General features: G+C 43.4%; 1 protein-coding gene across 1 annotated transcript in view; it reads left to right on the top strand.

Annotated features, from left to right (window-relative positions):
• Positions 1-16,769, top strand: part of LOC138516591 (uncharacterized) — a 210,463-nt gene extending 193,694 nt beyond the window's left edge. Inside the window, exon 6 of the mRNA XM_069631843.1 lies at positions 13,164-16,769. Within this exon, the coding sequence (XP_069487944.1) occupies positions 14,337-15,662 (1,326 nt within the window). The 5' untranslated portion in view covers positions 13,164-14,336 and the 3' untranslated portion in view covers positions 15,663-16,769. The remainder of the gene's footprint in view (positions 1-13,163) is intronic.
• Positions 16,770-24,854: the final 8,085 nt, after the last annotated feature.

Below are 24,854 nucleotides of genomic sequence, written 5' to 3'. Positions count from 1 at the left end.
GGGTCAGGTTAAATATTACATATGCATATTTTATTCGTCAATTACATATAATGCAAATAAATTACAGTAACACATAATAGATCATAAAACTAATAGAAATACTTATTACAATTATGCAACTTGTATACTACCTAAAACTGTAATGATAAATCTGTTTACAAAGGGAATACAGTTATGGGCGGTACACATTTTGAATTGCTTGTACCCTGCTGCAGTCAGGGTTAATAATAGTAGATTGTGCTATTCAAAAGGATGAACCATATTTACAGCAATCTAAAGCACAATTCATCATAGGTTGCTGTATCAACAGTAGAAGGTGAACAGATTGAATTGCTAAAATATTGAGTTATACGATAGAAAAATAGGTAATTTCAGAAAAGTATCTCAAAGTGCAAAACACCATAAAGCGCTATTGTCAATGGTATAGAACATACCGCACAAAGTGCTAATTGTCCAGTTGTGTGTTCATTCATTGGGAAATTGGTGTTGCTCATTTGTTTCTGTCCTGTTCTGAGCCAGGTTTTTAGGTGTTTTCAGAATTTTAGATGGTCCTTCATAGTTCGTATTTCTCTGGGGAGGGAGTTCCAAAGTTTAGCGACTAGGCAGACATAAGCTGAACAAGTTTCTTCATTAAGTAATCTGTCATTCCAATGTATAGGCTGTTGGCGTACTCTATACTGGACTTGATGAGGGAGGTGATGGCTAGTGTTTTGTGAGTAAAGGAGAGGAATTGTAGAATATTTTTGATTGTGTGTAGGTGAAAGAAGCATTTCTTGATTATTGTATTTGCTTACGGTTCTAGGATTAGCTCATTGTCCCATAAGAAGCCAAGGTTTTTGACAATTATAGATGGTGTGGGTGCTTTTCCTAGTTCTCTGGGCCATGGGGTGAACTGGTTGTTCCTAGGATTTTGGATGTAATCATGATTTCTGTCTTGCCCCGGGTTGACATTGAGGCTGCTAGTGTTCATCCATTCATAGAGTTCTTTGAGACAGCCTAATAGTGTTGAGTTGTCTTGTACATTTCCAAATGTGTAGATGATTTGGTGGTCATCTGAGTTTTTGTAACAAATGAAGCAGTGTCTTTTGATGAGGTTGATTATTGGAGTACTGCAGATGTTGAAGAGGAGTGAGGATAGGGAGGATCCTTGTGGCATTCCACAGGTGGAATCCTGCAATGTGGATTTGTATGGTTTTATCCATAGGGTTTCTGTTCTTTCAGACAAGATGTATTTAACACAGAGCAGCACCATGTTGATGAACCCTATTTCTTCCAGTATCTTGATGAGTGTGTTGTGTCTGGCTGTGTCGAACACTGCAAAGAGGTCCAATAGTATCAGTGCTGAGTTTGTGTTGGTGTCTGCATTGGTGTTCAGGTCATCCCAAATAGAGAGAAGTGAAGTCTCTGTCCCACTCATGGGTCTGAAGCCGACTTGCGCTTGGTCGAATAGTTGGTGGCTTTCTACATGTTCCAGTGTTTCTCCGTAGACATAGGTCTCAAATAGTTTTGCAAGATTGGGGATGTTTGATATCGGTGTGTATTTGTAGAGGTCTTCCAAATCGCCTGTTGTATCCTTGAGGAGTGGTTTGTGTGAAGGCATCAAGAAGAAATACACAGACAACAGATTTAAAGTTCAAAATAAGATGGCTTATTACATCAAATGTCAGGATGGTTGAATCTCTATCTTGCCCTATGGTAAGGTGGGATTTCCCTACCTGAACAAAACTAAGGAAAACCTGAGTCAGAAAATTCAACTTAAAAGTCTGTCTTTGTCCAAACCCTACCCTCACAACTAAAACTAAAACTAAACAATGAGTAGGGATGCCAATAATTACATAAATGGTGATTACCACAAAGTTCTGAGCTTCTTCCAGCTCCCGACTTCCTCTTCAGCTCACCTTCCCCAAGTTCAAGAAAGTTTTCATATGATATGATGTGGCATTTATAATGCGCCAGTACACACGTGTTTCAAGGCGCAAACTGTTTATAGTTCCAAAAATCCTTGTGGATCCATTCCCCAAGTTCAAGGCAAACAGTTCCACACAATCCTCTGGGTTCCCTTCCCCAAGCTTAGGACAATACAGTTCAGAAGAAAAGGGGCTTGAGGCTCTATCCTCAAGACAGTGTATGGGAGTGAGGGACCCCCACGCCCCCTCGCGCCGTACACTCCTCAGTACACGGCTTGGACCACGTGTCTCCGGTAGTGGGATTGCCCCTTGCCCTTATGTAAAGTTAACCACGGTTGACTGCTACATAGATGGGACTACTGAGCAGGACAAGAGGCATCCATATTTTGTGTCCCCTTTCGACTCCATCTTGGGTAAACAGGCCTCACTGCGATAGTACAGCAATGCTCAGCTTCCCTTCCACCGCAGCAGCAAAGGACAAAGACACACACACAAGGTGCGCAGGCAGCTGGCTGGCCCCCACCCTTGCACTCCCCCTGCGAAGGAAAGCTCTGCGCTCCCATTCTCACCCTGAAGCCGGAGAAAGTTGCAACAACCAATATGATACCGTTTTCTTCCTCTGAGAGCACTGCTAGCATGAGAACCAGCATGTGAACCAGGATGAGCTAAGCACTTTCTGCTCGTTCGTCCCCATAAACGTGCAAGCCACCCACCCCCATTTAGAGCAATTTATTGCCATCCTGACCCTGCGCTCCCTGTAAGGTATTTCTTTCAAGTGCCAGACACTCGCCTGTACTGCGAAACCCACCCAACACACCCATTACTAACCTTAAGCATCTTACCACAATATATGTTTTTACTTATACTAATAGGTCTAAAGCTTAGGAGATATGTGAAACACAGCTTGATTCTTTTTACATGCACAATAAAGGTCAAGGCCTCCAATTAAAACCACGAATGACCCAATTGTACTGACAATAATTGTTATGTGTGACTTGTGTAGAAATATGAAAAGTAGCATAAAATGTTTAGATAATTTGTTATTTAGTGTTTTTCGAATGCAACATATTAGCTTAGATAGTGACCACAGTGACCGGACCCTGACCTGCGTGGAGCACAAGATATTTGACGAACGCCACCTCGTCAGCCACTCAGCCAACCAGAAGGAAGAGATGCCACTCACACCTACAGCACCACACCACCTGGCCAATCGGGTCTGCTTAGTATTTTTTGTTAGAGTTACTTTAATTGATATATATACAAGTATGATGTAAATGTTTGGTAGGGTTTTTTTTGGGTTATTTCCTAGCTGGAGAAATAAACCATCCTTTGAACTCTTGCAGCCGGGTCTCGGTGCCTCCTTCCTCAACAGGGGTGATGTTGGTTATTTTATTTTCTCTCACACGTAGTAAGCTGGGGAAAGGCACCCACATTTTTGGTGACCCCGTGACGTGATTTAGAGAGGTGCCTCGAGGCCTGCACCGCCTGGCAGCGAGATCCAGGACGCCCCCAGCAAAACCATCGCCTCTGCGGTTGACCAGACTGTGCACACCAAGAAGAAAGGGTCAAGGGTTCCCGGTTGATGAATACCCGATTAGAAAGGCTGCTCGCCAATGCAGGCCACGGCTTGGTTGGGGGACGGACCTGAGCGAGGTCCGGCCGTGAGCGGTGACCCTTGGAGTACCTGACTGAACACGTGGAGTCCCGGTTGCAAAGACCCCAAAGGAAGGTAAGGGGAAATACAGGAAGAAGGGAATTAGCAAACAAAGGGAAGGTAGTTAAGAATAGGGTCTGTGTGAGTGACGGTGAGGCTTTTCTGATCTATCCTTTATATGACCATTAGGTGTTGTAAGCAATGAGAAGAAGAGAAGTGGTATCCTAGCCCGTACGGGGTAGAAGGCGGCGCCGCGTGGCATTTGTCCTGACCAAGTGCAGAATAGAGATATATAGAAAATAGTAGGGGTCTCATATGTTGAGTAGACTCGGAGTAGTTTTAGAATATTCTTTTTCCGTGGAGGTAAGAAATCTTGAGACATAATAAAGGTGAAAGGGGTGGGGAGTGAATGCAAAATAGTAGGTAGAATAGGGAAGAAGAAAAACCAGGGACAGTAACGGCAATAGGGAAAGAATAAATGCGCGCAGGCAGTGCATGTGTATGTTGCATGATTATATGTTTGTTGTACTGCTTCGTGTATATGTCCTGTTGAACACGCCAAAGTATTTCAGTACAAGTAACTTGTTGATCAATAAATAATAGGCAAAGAAATAAATTGTGAGAGGTGACCAGGTAACACCTCTCAGAAAGAACAGCTAATGTGACATACCATAATTGCGAGCATTGATAAAGAACGTATTTTCACATATTGTAACTGACATATCAAGTGAGAGGTGGGAAGGGACTCAAGGGTACCAGAACACACAAGAAAGGAAAAGAGGCATTGCCATGGAGGCAGTAACGCCACTGGCACATATTTGCCAGCACGTTCCACTATATAGCGACAGGATACAGAAGTATCATGATCAGTGGATCACTGAGATAAAAGGAGATGGGGTTATACCAATTTGGCCAGAAGGAGGGTCATTCGACAAAAGAGTGTTGGACCTAGTATCAACACATTTGCCATCACGATACAAAGGGAAACAGTTACAGAACCCGAGAGAAGTATTAGATTTATGGCGAATGTTTGAGGAAGTTACCCCCACGGCAGAGGTAGGTACAAGCCGAATGATAGAAAAGCAGAAAATACCTGAAGAAGTAAGCGGGACACCAAAAGGGGAGTGCTCAAAAACTACAACTGAGAACAAAGTAACACAAATCTATCCCTTAATGACCAGGCCAGCAGTAGGGTTTAGTGAGCCCCAGTATATTCCACCCACCCCCACTGCTCAGTGCGGGGCAACAGCCCCTGAACTTCCACCATAAGTCCACCATATGACAAAGGAGGCCTGTACAGCCCCACGAGTGCACCTCCTGTGGACATAGCACGTTTAACAGGCAATTTAAATCGCAAGCTAGCACACACACAAATGGAAATAACAGGGTTAAGAGCTCCTTGTGACAAAGGACAAATGCTGCCAGGGGGAGGGGAGGTACCCCCCTGTCACTGGCAGATCTCACATCCCCGATAGGGGCAGTAAGCAATGCAACCCCAGCAGTCTCAGTATCAGGGCAATCCATAGCATCACAAGGGACGTCATCACAGCAAAGACAAGAACAAGAGTGGCAGTCAGGACAATTCCTGTTCCAATTGAATAACAAACCAGTGACAATTATACGCCCAGATACACCAGAGAGTCAACAAAGTGGAGATCAGGGTGAAAGACAAGGAAGTGAACCCAAGGAAAACTGGGAGGATAATAACGAACTAGAGTCAGAAATAGAAGAAGTATGGGATGATTTAGATGAATACAAAGAGGCAGCTGCCGCAGAGGGTTCCCAACTGCCAAACTGCCGTTACCCAGACACACTATCACCACCATTATGGCAAGGTAGATTAAGACAATGAACAGGGAGGACAGGGAACATACTGGTAAGTAAAACGAAAAAAAGGGAGAATGAGCAAAACAGGAAAGAAACAGAAACTACAAATGCCACTGATATATAAAGGAGCAGGTAGGCCAAACTATATTCCGTGGGCCCAAATGGACAAAAACAACCTGTTAAAACTCTTCCCCCTGCTGACGGGAGGAGCAGGTAAGTGGATACATGTATTTGAGAAGAACACGGCAGGCGTGCCGTTAGCTATAGGTGATGTGAAAAGATTATTAGTATCAGCAATCGGGGACCAAGCAGACACAATCTGGGAAAGGGCAGGGTTCCCGGGAGTAACAATGAACTGTGATCGCCACGATGGATCACCATTCAACAATGTTAGAGCACAAGTGTGGGATGCATTGCGGCGTGCATTTCCAGAAATTCCAGACTAACATGCAGTGATGCAGTGCACGATGGAGGAGAACGAGGATCCTGCGCAATTCATTTTGCGAATGCAAGACTTATCGAGAAGTGAAATTGGTACGGCATGGAATCAATCAACAGCCTTATTTTATTTTATCAATTAAAAGGGGTTGCCGAAAGAGGTGCAGAAGGCCTTGGACAAAATAGCTGGGATCGAAGCCAAAGGGTGGCCTGAAATTCAGAGCATAATTGTACACCATTGAAGGAGGATCAAAGAGAAAGAAAAGGAGGTCAAACAAAAGAGGCTGGCCGACGAAGCAAAATGAGTGCAGACAAAATTAGTGAAGGTCGCCGCCATTACTGCCAGTGTAACCGCAGACAGAGGAAACGAAGGGGAGGAAGACCCGTTGGGATAGCAGCGCAGTGGGTTGGAGAGAACCAAGGACAGTGGAACGGAGAGGAACAGCCATGCCAAGGATCACAGTGGCAGAACAGGCCGGCCCAAGGAAGAGGTGGGTACCATGGGCAGAGCAGAGGATACGGAGGAATGGGAAACAGAGGGTATGGTGGGCAAGGACCAAGAGGAGGACAACAGGGGTCATGTTGGAATTGTGGAAAGTGGGGACATTATTCATGAGATTGTAGAATGCGACCATCAGGGTATTTTCAGGGGCAGCAGCAGCCCATGAACAATGAACAGGGGTGGGGCTGCCCACACCCAGGTAGTCCTTGTGGAGCTCCAATGGGGAGAGGGGGACAACAAGATCAGTACTGCTATGACCCTCAAATGCAACAAAGACAGCCAGCCCCACAACAACAGCAACAGCAGCAGCCACAACAGCAAAACGCACTACAGCCCATGGCAAGACAAAACTCAGTAGGGAACATAAAAAATAACCCTTTTGCAGCGGCTGCAAACAATGCCCCTGCACCATTCTGTGGCGTAACGGTCGCAGGTGACAACATTTTTTTCAATGCCAGGTCAGCAAAGATACCAAGACTAGGACAGCCCACAGGGAGTACTTGCGTGTCCAGTCCTATCCACCACACAAAGTACAAAGGAGGAACCACTAGTGGCGGCAGAGATAGGAAACAAGCAGTTTATCTTTATGGTAGACTCTGGAGCAGAAAAATCATGTCTCACAGAAGGGCGGTTTCAGCTCTCGGGAAGAAATTTGGAAACGCAGGGGTTCTCTGGGGCTGTTTTAAAAGTTACTTATACAAAAGATCTTGATGTAACAGTAGGGGAAAAAACTGCGCGCACCCTTATTGTATTACGAAGACGTGCCAATCAATTTGATGGAACGAGACTTGCTCAGTAAGTTAAACATGACCATAGCCTTTACTGAAAGAGGGATAGTGTGCTCGACGCAAGGGGTATGCCTCATATGAGCACTCCTGATAATAAGCACGATTACAAAGGAAGTTGCAGTAAGAGGGATCCCCATTGACATGGACATGTTCATCTATGGAATACAGGTATTAGCCCGAGTAGTGCCTGAAATAACACAAAAAGAGTGGAGAATACCATTAGACTTCATATTCCGCCCAATCACACCAACAGATGTAGTGCCAGGCACAATTATATCTATAGACATTGAGGCAGTTCAAGTTTCCAACCAACGCATTGTGGTCATAGGCCTGGATGCGCAGGGACGCGAGTGGAGAAGTGTGCTATGCATAGAGCCGAACATAATTCTAAAAGATATAACTGATGAAGAATTGTTTGATCCAATACAGAGAAATACACAACCCACTCATGGCTAACATAAAGGCCCCACTGACAATATTTGAGGAAGACATGGCCAGGGTAGCAGCTGAAATTTGGACTACAGGGCCACACGATGTGGGATTGTTGCATGTGGTGACTCCCATAAAGATAAAACTGAAAGCAGGTGCCCTCCCACCCAGAGTGAAACAATACCCAATATCCAAAGAAGCAGAGGAAGGTATTAGAGAAACAGTGAATACACTCCTAAGCCAAGGTATCTTAGTGCCATCAACTTCCCCATGCAACACAGCGATTTTTCTGATTAAAAAAGTAAAAGGAGGGGCGTGGAGAATGGTCCAGGACCTCCGCCCACTCAATGACGTCATCCAAAAAGAGTTCCCATTAGTGCCTAACCCGGCATCAATATTGTGCAGTATACCAAAAGAGGCAACTTGCTTCACTGTCATTGATTTCAAAAATGCCTTTTTCTCTGTGCCACTTGCACCAGAATTGCAGTATCTCACAGCCTTTACATTAGGAAACAGCAGATATGAACACCGCAGACTCCCACAGGGGTATTGCGAGAGCCCAAGCATTTTTAAGAGAGTACTACGAGACGACATCGGCAACATAGATGTAGGGGGCACCATTATACAGTACGTAGATGATTTACTCGTCTGCAGCAAAACAGAATAAGAGTGTAGTGAAGACTCGATAACACTGCTTAACGTATTGGCTGCCAAGGGATACAAGGTGGTCAAAAGGAAAGTTACAATACTGCCTTGCAGATGTTTTATATATCTCGGCCAGCAAATATCTAAAGATGGAAAAAGAATACTACCAGACAGAGCTGCTGCCATTCGACACATTATCCTACCAAAAACAGTGACGAACATGCAGAAATTTCTTGGCATATGTAACTATTGCCGAGCATGGATCCTCGATTATGCAGCATACACACGGCCAATGCTACAAGCACTGAAGGAAGCACAGAAGAACAGGGCCACAATAAAATTGACACATTAGACAATTGCCCAATTCTCCCGATTAAAAGACTTTATTGCAGACGCCCCAGTGCTTGCAAATCCAGATTATGAAAGGGAATTTTTCCTGTTCTCACAGAGCAATGGAACATTGATGACAGCAGTATTGACACAAAAGACATCGCTAGGCCACAAACCAATAGCATACTACAGTGGAATATTAGACCCAGTAATGCAGGGACATTTCACTTGCGAACAGGCCCTCGCTGCAGCGGCCTTCGCCATTGAGAAAAGTGCCACGATCGTAATGGGATGTTCAGTGAAGCTATATGCAGAACACTCATTATTTGCTATCTTGGAAAGATCAAAATCTACTCTCACAACACAGAGAGCATCTGCTTATGAAATAATAATATCCAGTCCAAATGTACATATGGTCAGATGCAAGACAGTGAACCCAGCCACATTCATTACAGAGCCATGCACAACTGAAGATTACAGGAACACAATTGTAGCATGTATGAGGAAGAGGGCGATGACATTCCCAAAGCAAGAAAAAATGCCCTTACAGAAGGAGAAATCTATTTCATAGACGGGTCAGCATCCATAAACTCAGAGACAGGAGAGAAACATGTGGGGATGGCAGTAGTGCGCATGGAAGAAGACATATACAAAGTGATTGTTCAAAAGCGCCTCCTCTCACATTACTCTGCACAAGCAGCCAAACTGACTGCACTAATCAGCGCGTTACATACAGCCAAAGATTGTGCCGTAACAATATATTCAGACTCAGCTTACACCACCACCACAGTTCATTTAGGGCTATCACGCTGGCGAAGGAGAGGGTTTAGAAGAGCAGACGGGTCCCCTGTACAACATGCCACGTTGCTAAATGAACTAATAGAAGCTTTAGCAGAGCCATTGGTAGTGGCAGTGGTTAAATGCCAAGCCCATATCAATAACACAGACGCTGTCTCATTGGGGAATGCGGCAGCCGACACAGCAGCGAAGGAGGCCTCGTACTTCAATAAAACACCAACATCAGAGTACATTGTAAAAACAGCCACAGCAGAACAACCAGCAGAAGCATACAGTAACACGCCCATAGCACAATTGATAGAATCCAGAGAAGGGCCCCACTGGAAGAGCAGGAGTTGTGGGGCAAACGAGGATGTAAACTATCAGCCACAGATCTCATTTGGAGACAGGAAACGACAGTCAAGGTAGTGATGCCTGTAGAATTATTAGAATTAGCTTTCCAACAACTGCATTTCCCAGCTCATGTAGCAAAACAACACATCGCCTCAGACATTCAGGAGGATTGGTTTGTTCCCAATCTGCACGAATACTTGTCTAAGTTTGTGATTGTATGTGCTACATGCCAAACTTACAACTCAGGAATGACATTACGAACTCTGCGTGGCACTTTTCCACGCCCTACAGGTATATTCAGAGAACTACATATCGACTACGCCGATATGGGAGAAAGATGTAATGGAGCGAGATACTTGATTGTGGTGGTATGCCGTTTTTCACGGCGGGCCCCTGCCCCCATCCTGATGCAAAATGTGCCTTTTTCTCTGTGCCACTTGCACCAGAATTGCAGTATCTCACAGCCTTTACATTAGGAAACAGCAGATATGAACACCGCAGACTCCCACAGGGGTATTGCGAGAGCCCAAGCATTTTTAAGAGAGTACTACGAGACGACATCGGCAACATAGATGTAGGGGGCACCATTATACAGTACGTAGATGATTTACTCGTCTGCAGCAAAACAGAATAAGAGTGTAGTGAAGACTCGATAACACTGCTTAACGTATTGGCTGCCAAGGGATACAAGGTGGTCAAAAGGAAAGTTACAATACTGCCTTGCAGATGTTTTATATATCTCGGCCAGCAAATATCTAAAGATGGAAAAAGAATACTACCAGACAGAGCTGCTGCCATTCGACACATTATCCTACCAAAAACAGTGACGAACATGCAGAAATTTCTTGGCATATGTAACTATTGCCGAGCATGGATCCTCGATTATGCAGCATACACACGGCCAATGCTACAAGCACTGAAGGAAGCACAGAAGAACAGGGCCACAATAAAATTGACACATGAGACAATTGCCCAATTCTCCCGATTAAAAGACTTTATTGCAGACGCCCCAGTGCTTGCAAATCCAGATTATGAAAGGGAATTTTTCCTGTTCTCACACAGCAATGGAACATTGATGACAGCAGTATTGACACAAAAGACATCGCTAGGCCACAAACCAATAGCATACTACAGTGGAATATTAGACCCAGTAATGCAGGGACATTTCACTTGCGAACAGGCCCTCGCTGCAGCGGCCTTCGCCATTGAGAAAAGTGCCACGATCGTAATGGGATGTTCAGTGAAGCTATATGCAGAACACTCATTATTTGCTATCTTGGAAAGATCAAAATCTACTCTCACAACACAGAGAGCATCTGCTTATGAAATAATAATATCCAGTCCAAATGTACATATGGTCAGATGCAAGACAGTGAACCCAGCCACATTCATTACAGAGCCATGCACAACTGAAGATTACAGGAACACAATTGTAGCATGTATGAGGAAGAGGGCGATGACATTCCCAAAGCAAGAAAAAATGCCCTTACAGAAGGAGAAATCTATTTCATAGACGGGTCAGCATCCATAAACTCAGAGACAGGAGAGAAACATGTGGGGATGGCAGTAGTGCGCATGGAAGAAGACATATACAAAGTGATTGTTCAAAAGCGCCTCCTCTCACATTACTCTGCACAAGCAGCCAAACTGACTGCACTAATCAGCGCGTTACATACAGCCAAAGATTGTGCCGTAACAATATATTCAGACTCAGCTTACACCACCACCAGAGTTCATTTAGGGCTATCACGTTGGCGAAGGAGAGGGTTTAGAAGAGCAGACGGGTCCCCTGTACAACATGCCACGTTGCTAAATGAACTAATAGAAGCTTTAGCAGAGCCATTGGTAGTGGCAGTGGTTAAATGCCAAGCCCATATCAATAACACAGACGCTGTCTCATTGGGGAATGCGGCAGCCGACACAGCAGCGAAGGAGGCCTCGTACTTCAATAAGACACCAACATCAGAGTACATTGTAAAAACAGCCACAGCAGAACAACCAGCAGAAGCATACAGTAACACGCCCATAGCACAATTGATAGAATCCAGAGAAGGGCCCCACTGGAAGAGCAGGAGTTGTGGGGCAAACGAGGATGTAAACTATCAGCCACAGATCTCATTTGGAGACAGGAAACGACAGTCAAGGTAGTGATGCCTGTAGAATTATTAGAATTAGCTTTCCAACAACTGCATTTCCCAGCTCATGTAGCAAAACAACACATCGCCTCAGACATTCAGGAGGATTGGTTTGTTCCCAATCTGCACGAATACTTGTCTAAGTTTGTGATTGTATGTGCTACATGCCAAACTTACAACTCAGGAATGACATTACGAACTCTGCGTGGCACTTTTCCACGCCCTACAGGTATATTCAGAGAACTACATATCGACTACGCCGATATGGGTGAAAGATGTAATGGAGCGAGATACTTGATTGTGGTGGTATGCCGTTTTTCACGGCGGGCCCCTGCCCCCATCCTGATGCAAAATGTGCCGCCAAGTTCCTTGTGCGAGAAGTATTCTCGCGGTGGGGAATATGTGACATGATCCGATCAGACAACGGCACGCACTTTGTGAATGATCTCTTCAAAGAGGTAACCTCCCTTCTGGGGATGAAACATAAACTATGTTCGATTTATCATCCAATGACCAATGGAGTTGTGGAGAGGATCAACGGGCTGCTCAAAAGCAATTTATTGAAATGATGCAGCACGTTGAAAAAAAAATGGCTATATTGTCTGCCCCTAGCACTGTTCCAACTCAGAAATCAACCATGCAAGGATCACCATTTGAGCCTGCACAAAATCGTGACAGGGAGAAGAATGCACACGCCGCTCTCTCCTGTTAGGAGGGCGTCTGATGCACACAGGGCTGCCACAGTGTTGGGGGAAGAGTTTAAGGAATGCCTAGCACAGCTAGCGCGCAGTTAGCAGCATAGCAAAACAAATTGCTCCGCCGTTTACTGAAGATGTAGCAACAGACACCTCCATGCCGGCAGCAGATAGCCCGGAGGGGCCTTTAATGCCAGGGGAACACATCTATGTTAGAAGTTTTGTAAGAAGGTGGAATTCACCAAGATTTCATGGTCCATACCCAGTGGTATACAGCACTCCAACTGCAGTTAAAGTGAAGGGACTGAAATACTGGGTGCACCTATCGGATGTGAGAAGGGCGCACAGTGTCGCACTTCCCCAAAATGAAACAGACTGAGTGGATGGCATCGCTAACACAGTCTGAAACGATGAAAACTGCAACTAAGACAGGGAAAGAATAGTGAAAAAGCAAAATGTTTTTTTTTTAATATTCTGTCTTTCTCTCTCTCTCTCTCTTTTTTCTTTTTTCCTTTAAAATCTCATATGAATCGTGTTATTTTTTTCTATTTTTCTTCATTGTTTTTATGATAAATGGAAAGAAATAGTTAAATTCCTAATTGAGCAAAAGATGAAAAAGAATGAACAATTGCAAATATGTTTCTTTTCATGATGACTTAACCAATGTGTCTCGCCCACATAGATTCAACATGAGCCAATGCGATGAAACGGCTGAGCAGGCTCAAATGTTAGATAGAAATAGGGATGCCACTAGGGCCAGTAGACTGAGCAATGTAGAATGCATTATAAAATATGCTTCCATATTATTTGCAATAATGATGTTTTATTTTATTTGGTATAACATTGTTTTATTTGTGGCAAATGAAATGAACAAAGGGGGGAGCGGGGCTAATATGACAAAACCAGGGTCTAAACTAATATGGACTGGAGTAACAACCATTTTGAAGGACACTTATAACGTTGAATCAAATAGCATAAATGTAACGCCACCCTATGAACAATTGCATGTGAACAAAACTGCTATTCAATTGTTGAGTAATACTATGGCCAAGGAAATAGAGCTTGGATGGAATGTAAATGACGATTACTATTGGCTGACTAACTCCAGAAATACAAGCATGCACACACACACGGCACCAGAAACCACTACTGAATACACACGTCACCACGAACAACATTGATGATGCATGGTCCAGAATATTTCCGCTGCAATATCAATAAGTTGGTACCCAATTAAAAAACAAAAGAAGGAGGAGAAAAAGGGGGGCGGGAAAAAACAGATATGATATTTATCACAACCTGGGGTTAGATGAAATAGAGGACCCCCGACACCCTGACCAATCAAATAAATGGTATTCAGGCATGAGCACCGCAACAAAGCAAGCAAGTAATGAAAGTTGCTATGTGTGCTCACTTATTCCTCATGCAACTGGAACCCCAAACATGTTAGTTCCACAGAAAGTACCCTTGTCTGAGGCCCAATGTTTGATTCATCTGATGCTGTGTAGAATAAAAAAGACATTTCAGGCACACACAGTCACCATGGAAAAATTGGAAAACGAACAAACATGCACCAGCAGACGACAAGGAGTAATCTGCCTCCAAGAGCCATTTTTTCATCATAAAAGGGACAAGGTATGCAGACGAAAAGTGGCATGATGAAACGATAAAATGCAAAGCTGAGGGGCTTCGAGGGCTGCCAAACGAAACATACGAGTGGGCAGAACAAACGTGCATACCCATCTGGTCACAGCATATCACCGAGCTGACATGGGTCACACCCCTGGAGAGACCCATAAAGATTCAAAGGGAAATACCACACGAACTTTGCTTCCATGGAGAAGAGAAGGTGAATATGGGAACCGCACAGCAGTGCAAAAAGACTTTAATAATACCAGATATGAAAAAAGGCACTGCTGCATTAATGGACATATACTGGATCTGTGGCCAACGAGCTTACCTGCATCTCGCAGCATCCTGGAGGGACACTTGTGCCCTAGCCACACCTCACTCAGCACTAATGGTGATACCAGAGAGCCACGTTCAGTTTACAGCAAGGCCTTCGGCTGACAGTTCGACAGCAGGCCAATCGGCTGACATATCGGCAGCAGGGCAATCGGCTGAGCCATCGACAGCGCCCGATGAGACAATCATGGAGCCCCCAGCATATGAACTATTGTCAGAAGAAACATTGAGAACCAAGTTGTCACGAAGCAAAAGATCCAATTATATTTCGTCCAAATCGTCAGAACTCCTTGCTGAAATCCCACAGCAGTACAAGCTTTTCTCATCTGCAGAGACATTTTTTGCATCATTGCTAGCACCAGGCGTTCAAGCAAGGACAAACGCGAAATGGCTGCAGATAACACGCTGGGAGCTCATCCAGCTGGCTAACGACACTGAAGAAGGATTCAACATCATAAAAATAGAGCTCCGTGCACTGCGCCTGATGACGATGCAAAACAGATATGTCTTAGATATTATCACGGCGATGGACGGCGGTGTTTGCAAAAAAAATTGGGGGGCGTGCTGCACGTTCGTACCAACTTCAGATGCTGATAACGGGACACTGTCACACGTGATAACAGCAGTGCATAATTTAGGAGAAAGAATGAGAACAGAAGGTGGAGCAGATAACAACACGTGGTTCGACAATCTGTTCAGCTGGATACCATCATGGGTGAACATAGCAGCGAAGATACTCATTCCCATTATTGTCTTTCTTCTCCTAATATTCTGTGTGTGCCAACTGGGACTAAGATGCTGTGAAAATAATATGCCTAATTCAGCGATGATGATGGTAACAGTGGGCCGACAGAAAACGGTGGCTACCATGATAAATACCCAAGTACAAACTGGAGAATACACCACACCGCAGTATAGAATGACTGCCATCTATAGGCAGTATGGGGACGTGGTCGATAATCTACATCACACTGCCATTAAAGAACCAAAGGACTTGATTTGGTATAACAAGGTTTGGATAGATTTAGATGGGGATGGTGGGATATACTTAATGGTTACCCCAGAAGAATATGCAAGAAAAGGTAACAGCTTAAGAAGTGTGTGCAAAGCATGGATGCCAATAAAGGGTACACCCGCTTCGGATGAGGCTGTGGCTGAAGCTGAGCGCTACCGAAGGGAGAACGGAAAGAACGAGATAAGTAGTTTGTTACTTTAGATGTAACGAAAGGGGGGAATGTATGGGAGTGAGGGGCCCCCATGCCCCCTTGCGCCGTACACTCCTCAGTACGAGGCTTGGACCACGTGCCTCCGGTAGTGGGATTGCCCCTTGCCCTTATGTAAAGTTAACCACGGTTGACTGCTACATAGATGGGACTACTGAGCAGGACACGGGGCAACCATCTTTTGTGCCCCCTTTCGACTCCATCTTGGGTAAACAGGCCTCACTGCGATAGTACAGCAATGCTCAGCTCCCCTTCCACAGCAGCAGCCAAGGACAGAGACACACACACACGAGGCGCGCAGGCAGCTGGCTGGCCCCCACCCTTGCACTCCCCCTGCGAAGGAAAGCTCTGCGCTCCCATTCTCACGCTGAAGCCGGAGAAAGTTGCAACAACCAATATGATACAGTTTTCTTACTCTGAGATCACTGCTAGCATGGGAACCAGCATGTGAACCAGGATGAGCTAAGCACGTTCTGCTCGTTCGTCCCCATAAACGTGCAAGCCACCCACCCCCATTTAGAGCAATTTATTGCCATCCTGACCCTGCGCTCCCTGTAAGGTATTTCTTTCAAGTGCCAGACCCTCGCCTGTGCTGCGAAACCCACCCAACACACCCACTACTAACCTTAAGCATCTTACCACAATATATGTTTTTACTTATACTAATAGGTCTAAAGCTGAGAAGATATGTGAAACACAGCTTGATTCTTTTTACATGCACAATAAAGGTCAAGGCCTCCAATTAAAACCATGAATGACCCAATTGTACTGACAATAATTGTTATGTGTGACTTGTGTAGAAATATGAAAATTAGCATAAAATGTTTAGATAATTTGTTATTTAGTGTTTTTCGAATGCAACACATTAGCTTAGGTAGTGACCACAGTGACCGGACCCTGACCTGCGTGGAGCACAAGATATTTGACGTCCGCCATCTCGTCAGCCACTCAGCCAACCAGAAGGAAGAGATGCCACCCACACCTACAGCACCACACCGCCTGGCCAATCGGGTCCGCTTAGTATTTTTTGTTAGAGTTACTTTAATTGATATATATACGAGTATGATGTAAATGTTTGGTAGGGTTTTTTTTGGGTTATTTCCTAGCTGGAGAAATAAACCATCCTTTGAACTCTTGCAGCCGGGTCTCGGTGCCTCCTTCCCCGACAGGGGTGATGTCGGTTATTTTATTTTCTCTCACACGAAGTAAGCCGGGGAAAGGCACCTACAACAGGATTGCAGTTCCTCAAGTCTAAGGGTTCCCTTCCACAAGACTTTAACATAGCAACTTATATTGGTCTCCGTCTTTCAATATTTGACACAACTCCAGATCAGTTTGACACTCCTTCTAGATTGCAATAAAAGTTCATTCACAGTGCTCCGTCTTGGCGTGTTTCACAATTTCTTTAACTTTCAGAGTGGAGGGTTCACTGGTTTAACTATCACAGGTTGCGCAACCAGGAACCTTAGACTTGTCCACCAAACAGATTCTTCTGTATCTGTCCTGTGTACTGATTCCCATTCATTCAAATAACTTCTTACCAGCCTGTTGGCTTTATCTGCAGCTTCACACACTTCTGCCTGGCGTTTCCTGACAAGCCTCTTGGCTTTGCCACCTATGCCAGACTTGGGCCTTGCCACACTATATTTATTCATAAAGTTCACTTTGCGGTGGTCTTAGTTTATTCCCCTCCTTTCATGCTCCTTCAAACTTGCGTTTGTATTTTATATGTGGCTTTCAAATGGGCCTGCTTTCTCTCAAGTCTTTCATACAATTTGGTATTTGAAATCCGCAAGTTTTCATTCAATTCGGTTTTCAATATTCCTGCTTTTTCAGGTAGCTGTGCTGGACTCCTGCTGATCTGTCTGCTGGCCTGTCTTTGCTTGAGAACCCCACTCGCACCTGTGGGATCACTAGCATCTCTTCTGTGTTCTGTGGATGCTGTCAGCAGTTTCCTTTCTCCATGGCTCTTCAGATCCAGCAGTGTTTCCTGGAACACAGAGGCCCCCACACCTTCACAGTAGTCTGCAGGCATCTTCCTCATCCCAGTACTAGAGTGGTCAGAGGAGTTACTGGTGTAAACTACTCCTAGTAACCTCTTCCTCGATTCAGTACTGTCATGGGAAATATGTGGGAAAATGAGGGGAGATGTTGGACAATAGCCCATAAAGGCTGGGGGATGGTTAGTTTGGTTTTCAGATGGAAGTAGTCACAAGTGTGAAACTGCCTTCACATTGTTCAGTGCAGGCTGCAGAATTAGTGGTGTTTATCACTGTGCTTATTTGAAGATGAGGAAGTGACAGTGGATTCCGACTCCGCCTACATGATGACAACCATACACACAGGGTGGTCACATTGGAAATGGAGGGGTTTCCTTCATGCAGACAGAGCTCCAGTGCAACATGTATCCCCATTGGGCAAGCTTATTAAAGTACTAAAGTTCCCATTGGCTATTGCTCTGGTGAAATGCGCCGCCCATACTAAAGGGACAGACCTAATTTATCACAGAAACCAAGTCACAGATGTAGAGGCCAAAGGAGCAGCATATTTTCCAAACATTTCTGATTTCGAATTAGAGGATGTTAAGCGAGGATCAGAGTGATGCATGTTGATGCAGGAAGGATTTATTATGTTTTCAATTGTACAGTTAATTGAGCTGCAAGGCTGAGATCCACAGGAAGCGCAGGATTCATGGAGTATCTCTTGCTGAGGCTTAATGGAAACAGGACAGCACTGGAAAGCCAATTATGCCTCTAGCCTTATTGAAGGTGGCAGTGGAACAGCTTCAGTACCCTATGCATACCACCAGAGAGTCTTGCTGCAACAATCACAGAAAACTGTTTCATGCCAAATGATTTAGAACTCATGGCACAGTTTACTGTAAATTGCATTGTGTGCCAGAAATTTACAGCAGGACACACCTGCGAAAAGTTAGCAGAGCAATCTCTAGGCCCAATGGTGCATTTCAGCATCTACATGTAGATTATGTGGATATGTTACAAGTATGTATTGGTTATCGGTACATGCTTGTAGTAGTATGTCCCCTTTCCAGATGGATCGAGGCAGGTCAATTCATGCACCCTGATGCCACATGCGCTGCCAGGCTCCTTGTGCATGAGGTATTTTATAGATGGGGTGTGGGCAAATTCCTGTGGTCTGATAATGGCCCATATTTTGTAAATGAGTTGTTTGAACAGATAGTTCTTCTATAAGGTACAAAACACAAGTTTTCATCCGTGTTTCTCCGACAGGCCAATGGTGTGTGTGAGAGATTAAAGAGACTCTTTAAAGAATGGATTGCGAAAGTAAAGATGCCCTTTAAGAGTATATGGACACACTGTTTATCCCTTGCTTTGTTTGCTCTGAGATATCAGCCTGGTTCTGATCAACACCTAACTCCTCAACTCCTCATGAGTTGGTGATTGAACATCACATGAGAGTACCCCTTGCTCCTCCCACTTGAATAAAAACTGATGCCCACAGTGTAGCAAAAACATTAGGTGATGAGATGCATGATTATTTAATAAGTATGACAATGAGTGTTTCTTTTGTTTCAGTACAGATCCACAATTGGAGCAAAGAGTCAAAGATGAATGAGGAAGACAATAAACCACTGATTTTATTGACTTGCTCAAGCAGCCTATTTTGCATCCAGGTTACCAGGTGCTTGTGAAGAGGTTTGTTAGAACCTGGAACACGCCCTGTTTCAAGGGACCATATTTAGTTGATGTGGTTACCCCCACCACTGTTACAATCCAAGGGAGCAGAGGCTGGCTGCACCTGAATGACGTGAAGCTCTACAAAGGAGAGACCCTGACCACTCGGGGACCCACTGACAGTGAAGCAGGCCAATCATTTCTGGGCATGCAGACCAGATCAGCCACTAAGGACAAGGTAAAAGAATTATTGGACTAAAAATCTGTCTGGAAAACACTGAAACTTATTAAGTCTAATAGGAAGTAAATGGACTTGCCATAATTCCAGAGACTCTTTTAGTAGAAAAAAGAGAACATATAGTACAAGACATTGAGATTGCAAAGCATACTTTTATGTTGCCCGAAACATTGTACACAAATCTGCATGCTGTATTTGTATATGTTTTATTTATTTATAGATCTATTTTATTGTGAATTGGTTATAATTATTTGTATACATTCTTCCAACATATCCAGCTCGAGTGCAACAGGATCTGGACGTTGATACCTTTTTTGGAAACCCTAAAAGCAGTCCAATCTTTTGAAGAGTTGTTATTGTCATCGTCAATCAGTTCATGTTATAATAAAATTGCAAAGTTGAAAAAAACTAAAGGTTAACACAGTGCATTCAAAATGGGAATTTTCCATTATATAAAATGCACACTGACAGGAAGACCAACAACTCCAAAAGAGATCATGTGGCATTTGAATACTATGGCAATACTACTTACAACTATATTTTGTCCTATGTGTTGTTTGTATTTGTTTATTCTCTTTACATTTCGTGAGATGTAGTTTTATATTTCAAATGAAATGCTTGACAATGAGAAATCTCTTTCCATTCCTGATAAAGGCACGAGTGATATCTTTTCTGTTCATACTAACCACATTGTTCAACTTAAAGGAGATGCTGGGGAAAATCATGAAAATATAAATTCATATCTTGATAAATCGGCCCATTTAAAGAATAGCTTGAACACATGAGTGAAGTGGGGAGGAGAATGTCAGATGGAAGCCGTAATGCATGCTCTCTCATCCATTATGCAATGAACGCAGCCAGAACATTAATTTCAAGAGAAATACCTGCACATAATGCAAAGTGCCTCAGCCATTTAGCAGCATGATTATATACTCATCCTTGACTGGAGAACAAATAAGGATTGCTTAACAAAAGAGGATGAATTGTGCATACAAGCGGGCACCACCAGGGCAGTCAGGATGCTGGGAGAGACCACAGCTATTGGTGTATGGATGAGTTGCTACTGGTTCAGGATGGGAAGAAGGAATATTAGCATGCTGTACACGTTTATTGATGAAAGACCCAGTAGCGATTATGCACAATGTGAACAACGGATGTCTTGTGTTGTGGGCCAAGTATTCCAAATTATTAACAAGGGTTGAAAATGAAGCAGGACCTGTATCTGTATTTCCAATGAAGAATGCAACAGTATGCTGCAGGAACAAAGGTGTGATTCTGGTTGGAGAAAACAAAGGATGCAAGCAGACATTTGAAGTGCCAGGAATGAATGGAGGAACTTTGGTGCAAATTGATCACTATTGGGTCTGTGGATCCAAGGCCTAAATGCTGCTGCCTAAGAATTGGGGAGGAATGTGTTATTTAGTGATCAGACATGTTCCTGCATTGGTGATTCCTCAAAGCGATCTCCACATTGACAGTTTCCTGAAAATTGATGCACATATGAGGAAAAAGAGATTGCTTAGCCTCACACAATGAAAGAGGGAGAACTATTTTTTGATGACATTCCAGATGAACATAAGCTGTACAGCCAGACGGCAGTAATATTTTTAACTGTATTCTTGCCAGGAATTCAAGCTACAACAAACTCCAAGTGGTTACAAATCCCTAGGTGAGAGGTACTCCAGAAAATTACCACCAAAATAAAATCATTCAATGCGATCAAAGAAGAATTTAGGGCCATTAGGTTAATGACCCTTCAGAACAGGTATGACCTGGACTTAGTTACAGCAACAGAAGGAGGCGTGTGGGCAAGAGCGGGCCTCCTTGCTGTACATTGTGATCTGCCCAAAATGAAGGAAATGGAACCCAGAATATGGGACAGAGGCAATATCTATGCTGTCAACCCTACATACAAAAATGACAGAAGAAGTAGACAAGTTTGAGGAAGACAAGTGGTTTTACTTCCTGTTTTCATGGATTCCAAACGGGTTGGTAAATGCCTTCAAACTAATGGGAGAAATACTAGTGTCAGTGTTGCTGAGAGTCTTATAAGCTATTCATAGGACAATGTAAAAAGACAACAAAGAAAGCTATTGGCATGAAGATCGATGTGAATGCTGAGACTGATGAGCACACACAGACCTAAAAAAACACCCAAGCTCCTGAAAGACAGTCCCCTGGTACATCCATGAACACAGTTCTATTGCCCTAAGGATCATAAGAACGATGTAGGGCATTGGATGTTCTGTCAACCAACTGGGGAGTGCTGCCATATAACCTGGAGTGTGGAAGAACACATCAAGAATGCAGGTGAACTGATGGGGGGTGACTAAGTTATGGTTCCCAAAGAAGTAATTCTGTAGGAAAATTAAGAAAATTGAGGAAGAGGAGGTGGTCAAGGACTCGACCAGATGGGGGAATGCAGAGAAACAGACGTAAATATAATTAATAGAACCCACCACCTCACCTTCATCATACTGGATGAAGAACCATAAAGCTCTATTCATGACAACAGGTATGATTCCAAAACCACATCGAATTTAGGAGGACCATTATGCATTCAGACACCCATACGAAATCTACCCTCGAACTGAAGTGGTAGCAGGAGATCACAGGCACCACTGAATATCGAGGAGCTGTAAAGAAAATCTGACAGGTGTGAAGTGATGTCACAAGGATAACAGACGATGACACATTGAAACGTTATAAAAATACTCAAAGAATGAAGATGTAACTGAATAAATAAAGTAAACATATATACGAGTAAGAAGAAATCATATGTACAAAGAAGATACGTTACTAGATGTGTAGTGAATGTATATACACAGACATGAAAGGTAAATGCGTCACATAGAAGCTTGCTGCAGTAGAAAACATAACATGGGTAAAGTGGCCATGTTGAAAAGATGGACGTCGGCTTTGAATAATAGTAAGTGAAAGGCTCTAAGTAGAAAAGCCAGAACTACAGAGCTGACAGAGGCTGGACATACAGAATCATGCACAAACAAAGAGTAGCTGTTGGCCAGAGATCAAGGATGCCACTGTGAGAATCAACTGCAGGGTACAAGGGGAGTCAACGAGGATAAACAATGTATGCATAACATATTTCTCTTAGATTAAGTAAATGAGAGAACATTTGTGGATGCCAAATATTGACAATTAAAGATACAGAAAAGCATATGTGAGACTAAGAAACCAAGTCTCAAGAGGCTGAATAGAGCAATGACACCCAGGGGAATTGAATCAATTAACACTAAATAAAAAGACAATATGGACAAAATCATGGTCTCCTCACACCTGGTACAAGACTAGAAAGCAAGGTCTATTCATTAACCTCAGGTGAATAGAATGTTATACCTTAACTCTCCTTAAAGTTCTGGAGAAGAGAACATCATGCAAGGTCAAGTACAAAGAAGAAGCCTTGGCTGAAGACTTGGCTGATGAGAGATGGTAGTCTAATTGGCCAATTGGGCAGTAGTGTGACGTTGTTATCCACACTTAAGTTCCGTTTTAACTACATGCTGCTAACAAGCCGAATGTTCAAGGTTGGGAGAGAATGTCAACCAATCAGAGTGCCTATGCAATGGTGAGCATACATTTTTGCAATGGTCAATGCACTGATGTTATGCTGCTATATAATCTGTGTTATACATAGTTACAGTGATGTTGTTAGCATGCCTACTAGATGTGGGGCAGCCAATTGTAATATTAACACTTTCAGAACCTATAAGTAGATATGTTCCCCTATCCAATCTCCTTGTTCGATAAGTTTTATTATTTGCCATGTAGGATGATGTCATAGATGATGTATATTGAGGAATAAAGCCTTTCTGTAATCAATGCATTGTGAGTGTATGGACTACAATTTGTTGTTCGCCAGAATGCCCTACTTTGTTGAACTGATAATAAATTAGTATGTTGCCATATTCTTTGAGTCTGTCCAGTTCTTTGGGTCCAAGATTATTTGTTATGGTAATTTCATTCTGCGCATAAGAATGCTCCAAGTGCTACTGCACAGCAGCTTTTCTCTTTGAGGAGTATCTTATGTTTTCTTAGGTGACCGGTTTATTAATATTTGGCTCATGCAATTTTGAAGTGGTGTTTTCTACCATGTATTTGGGACTTTCTAAAAATGCTGATGGTACTAATGTTACATGTTTTAGGGAGGTGTGTAGAATCATATTTTTTCTCTTGTATGGATTTTTTCTTGTTCTATTTTTATATTTGTCCACTGAGTTTGTATAGTTAGGTCATATATGAGTGGGGTTTTAATTTAAGGGGATGTGGAAACAATCCATTTTGTGATGCTACTACACCAAGTGATTATCACATGGCCACTGTAGTGCATTTTAAACAAATGAGAATACAGGACACAATAATATGGAACCTAAAGTTGCAAGTTAAAGGGGTTCAGATGAAGAAAATTAATACAATCAGTATAAAGGTGTATTATTTGTCTGATGTTCACCACCTACAATTTTGTAACATGTGGTACAGTCATATGAAAACGTTAGGGAAACAGACGTATAACAGAAGTTGTTGTGTCTGCTCCCTCATCCCCCACGCATCGGTTACACCCCAAATATTAATTCCCAAGGAAATATTGGCCATCGAAGCGCAGTGTCTGGTGCATTTAGGACTGTGGCGGGTCTGCAGTTTGTTCCAGGGGAAAAAAGTACAGGTTGTACTAATGGACAAAGATGGAGAAAAGTGTGTCAAAGATGACAGTGTGCCCCAATTCAATATACAGCCCATGTTAAAAGTGGATGGAGTATTTTTTGTGTCGAACAGATGGGAGAAGGTGTGGTGAGTTGTGTGGCAGAGGGGTGGACAGGGTTTGAAACATCAATAAGAATTGTTTTACAACATGGATTGCATGCATACCAAAACTAACATAGATTGAGGCACAAGAAACTCCAGTAAAAGGTCAACCAGCAGAAGAATATCATCTCTGTTTTCAAGGGCATGGGACTGTTCCTTTGGGCACTAACACTAAGGGCAACAAAACAATGTTAATTCCAGACCTTGCTAAAGGAACTGCAGCCCTGATGGTTTTGGACTGTGTATGTGGTCAACAGGCATATCGCATCTTCCCTGGTGTGGTACGTGTGCATTAACAACATTTCACTCAGCTATCCTAGTGGTGCCTGAAGCTCATTTGACAGTAGCATCCAATCATGGGGTGTTGTAATCCATCCCAGCCTCCATCCAATCACCCGGCATGAGGAAGAAGAAGCGGTTGGTGAAGCTGCGAAGGAAGAGATCAAATTATCTGTTGGAAGACTCTTCCA

Source organism: Ambystoma mexicanum, chromosome 6q (genome assembly GCF_040938575.1).
Source record: "Ambystoma mexicanum isolate Mex_15411 chromosome 6q, UKY_AmexF1_1, whole genome shotgun sequence".
NCBI lineage: Eukaryota > Metazoa > Chordata > Amphibia > Caudata > Ambystomatidae > Ambystoma > Ambystoma mexicanum.
Note: the sequence above shows the minus strand (reverse complement) of the source record. Positions and strands in the feature narration are given on the sequence as shown.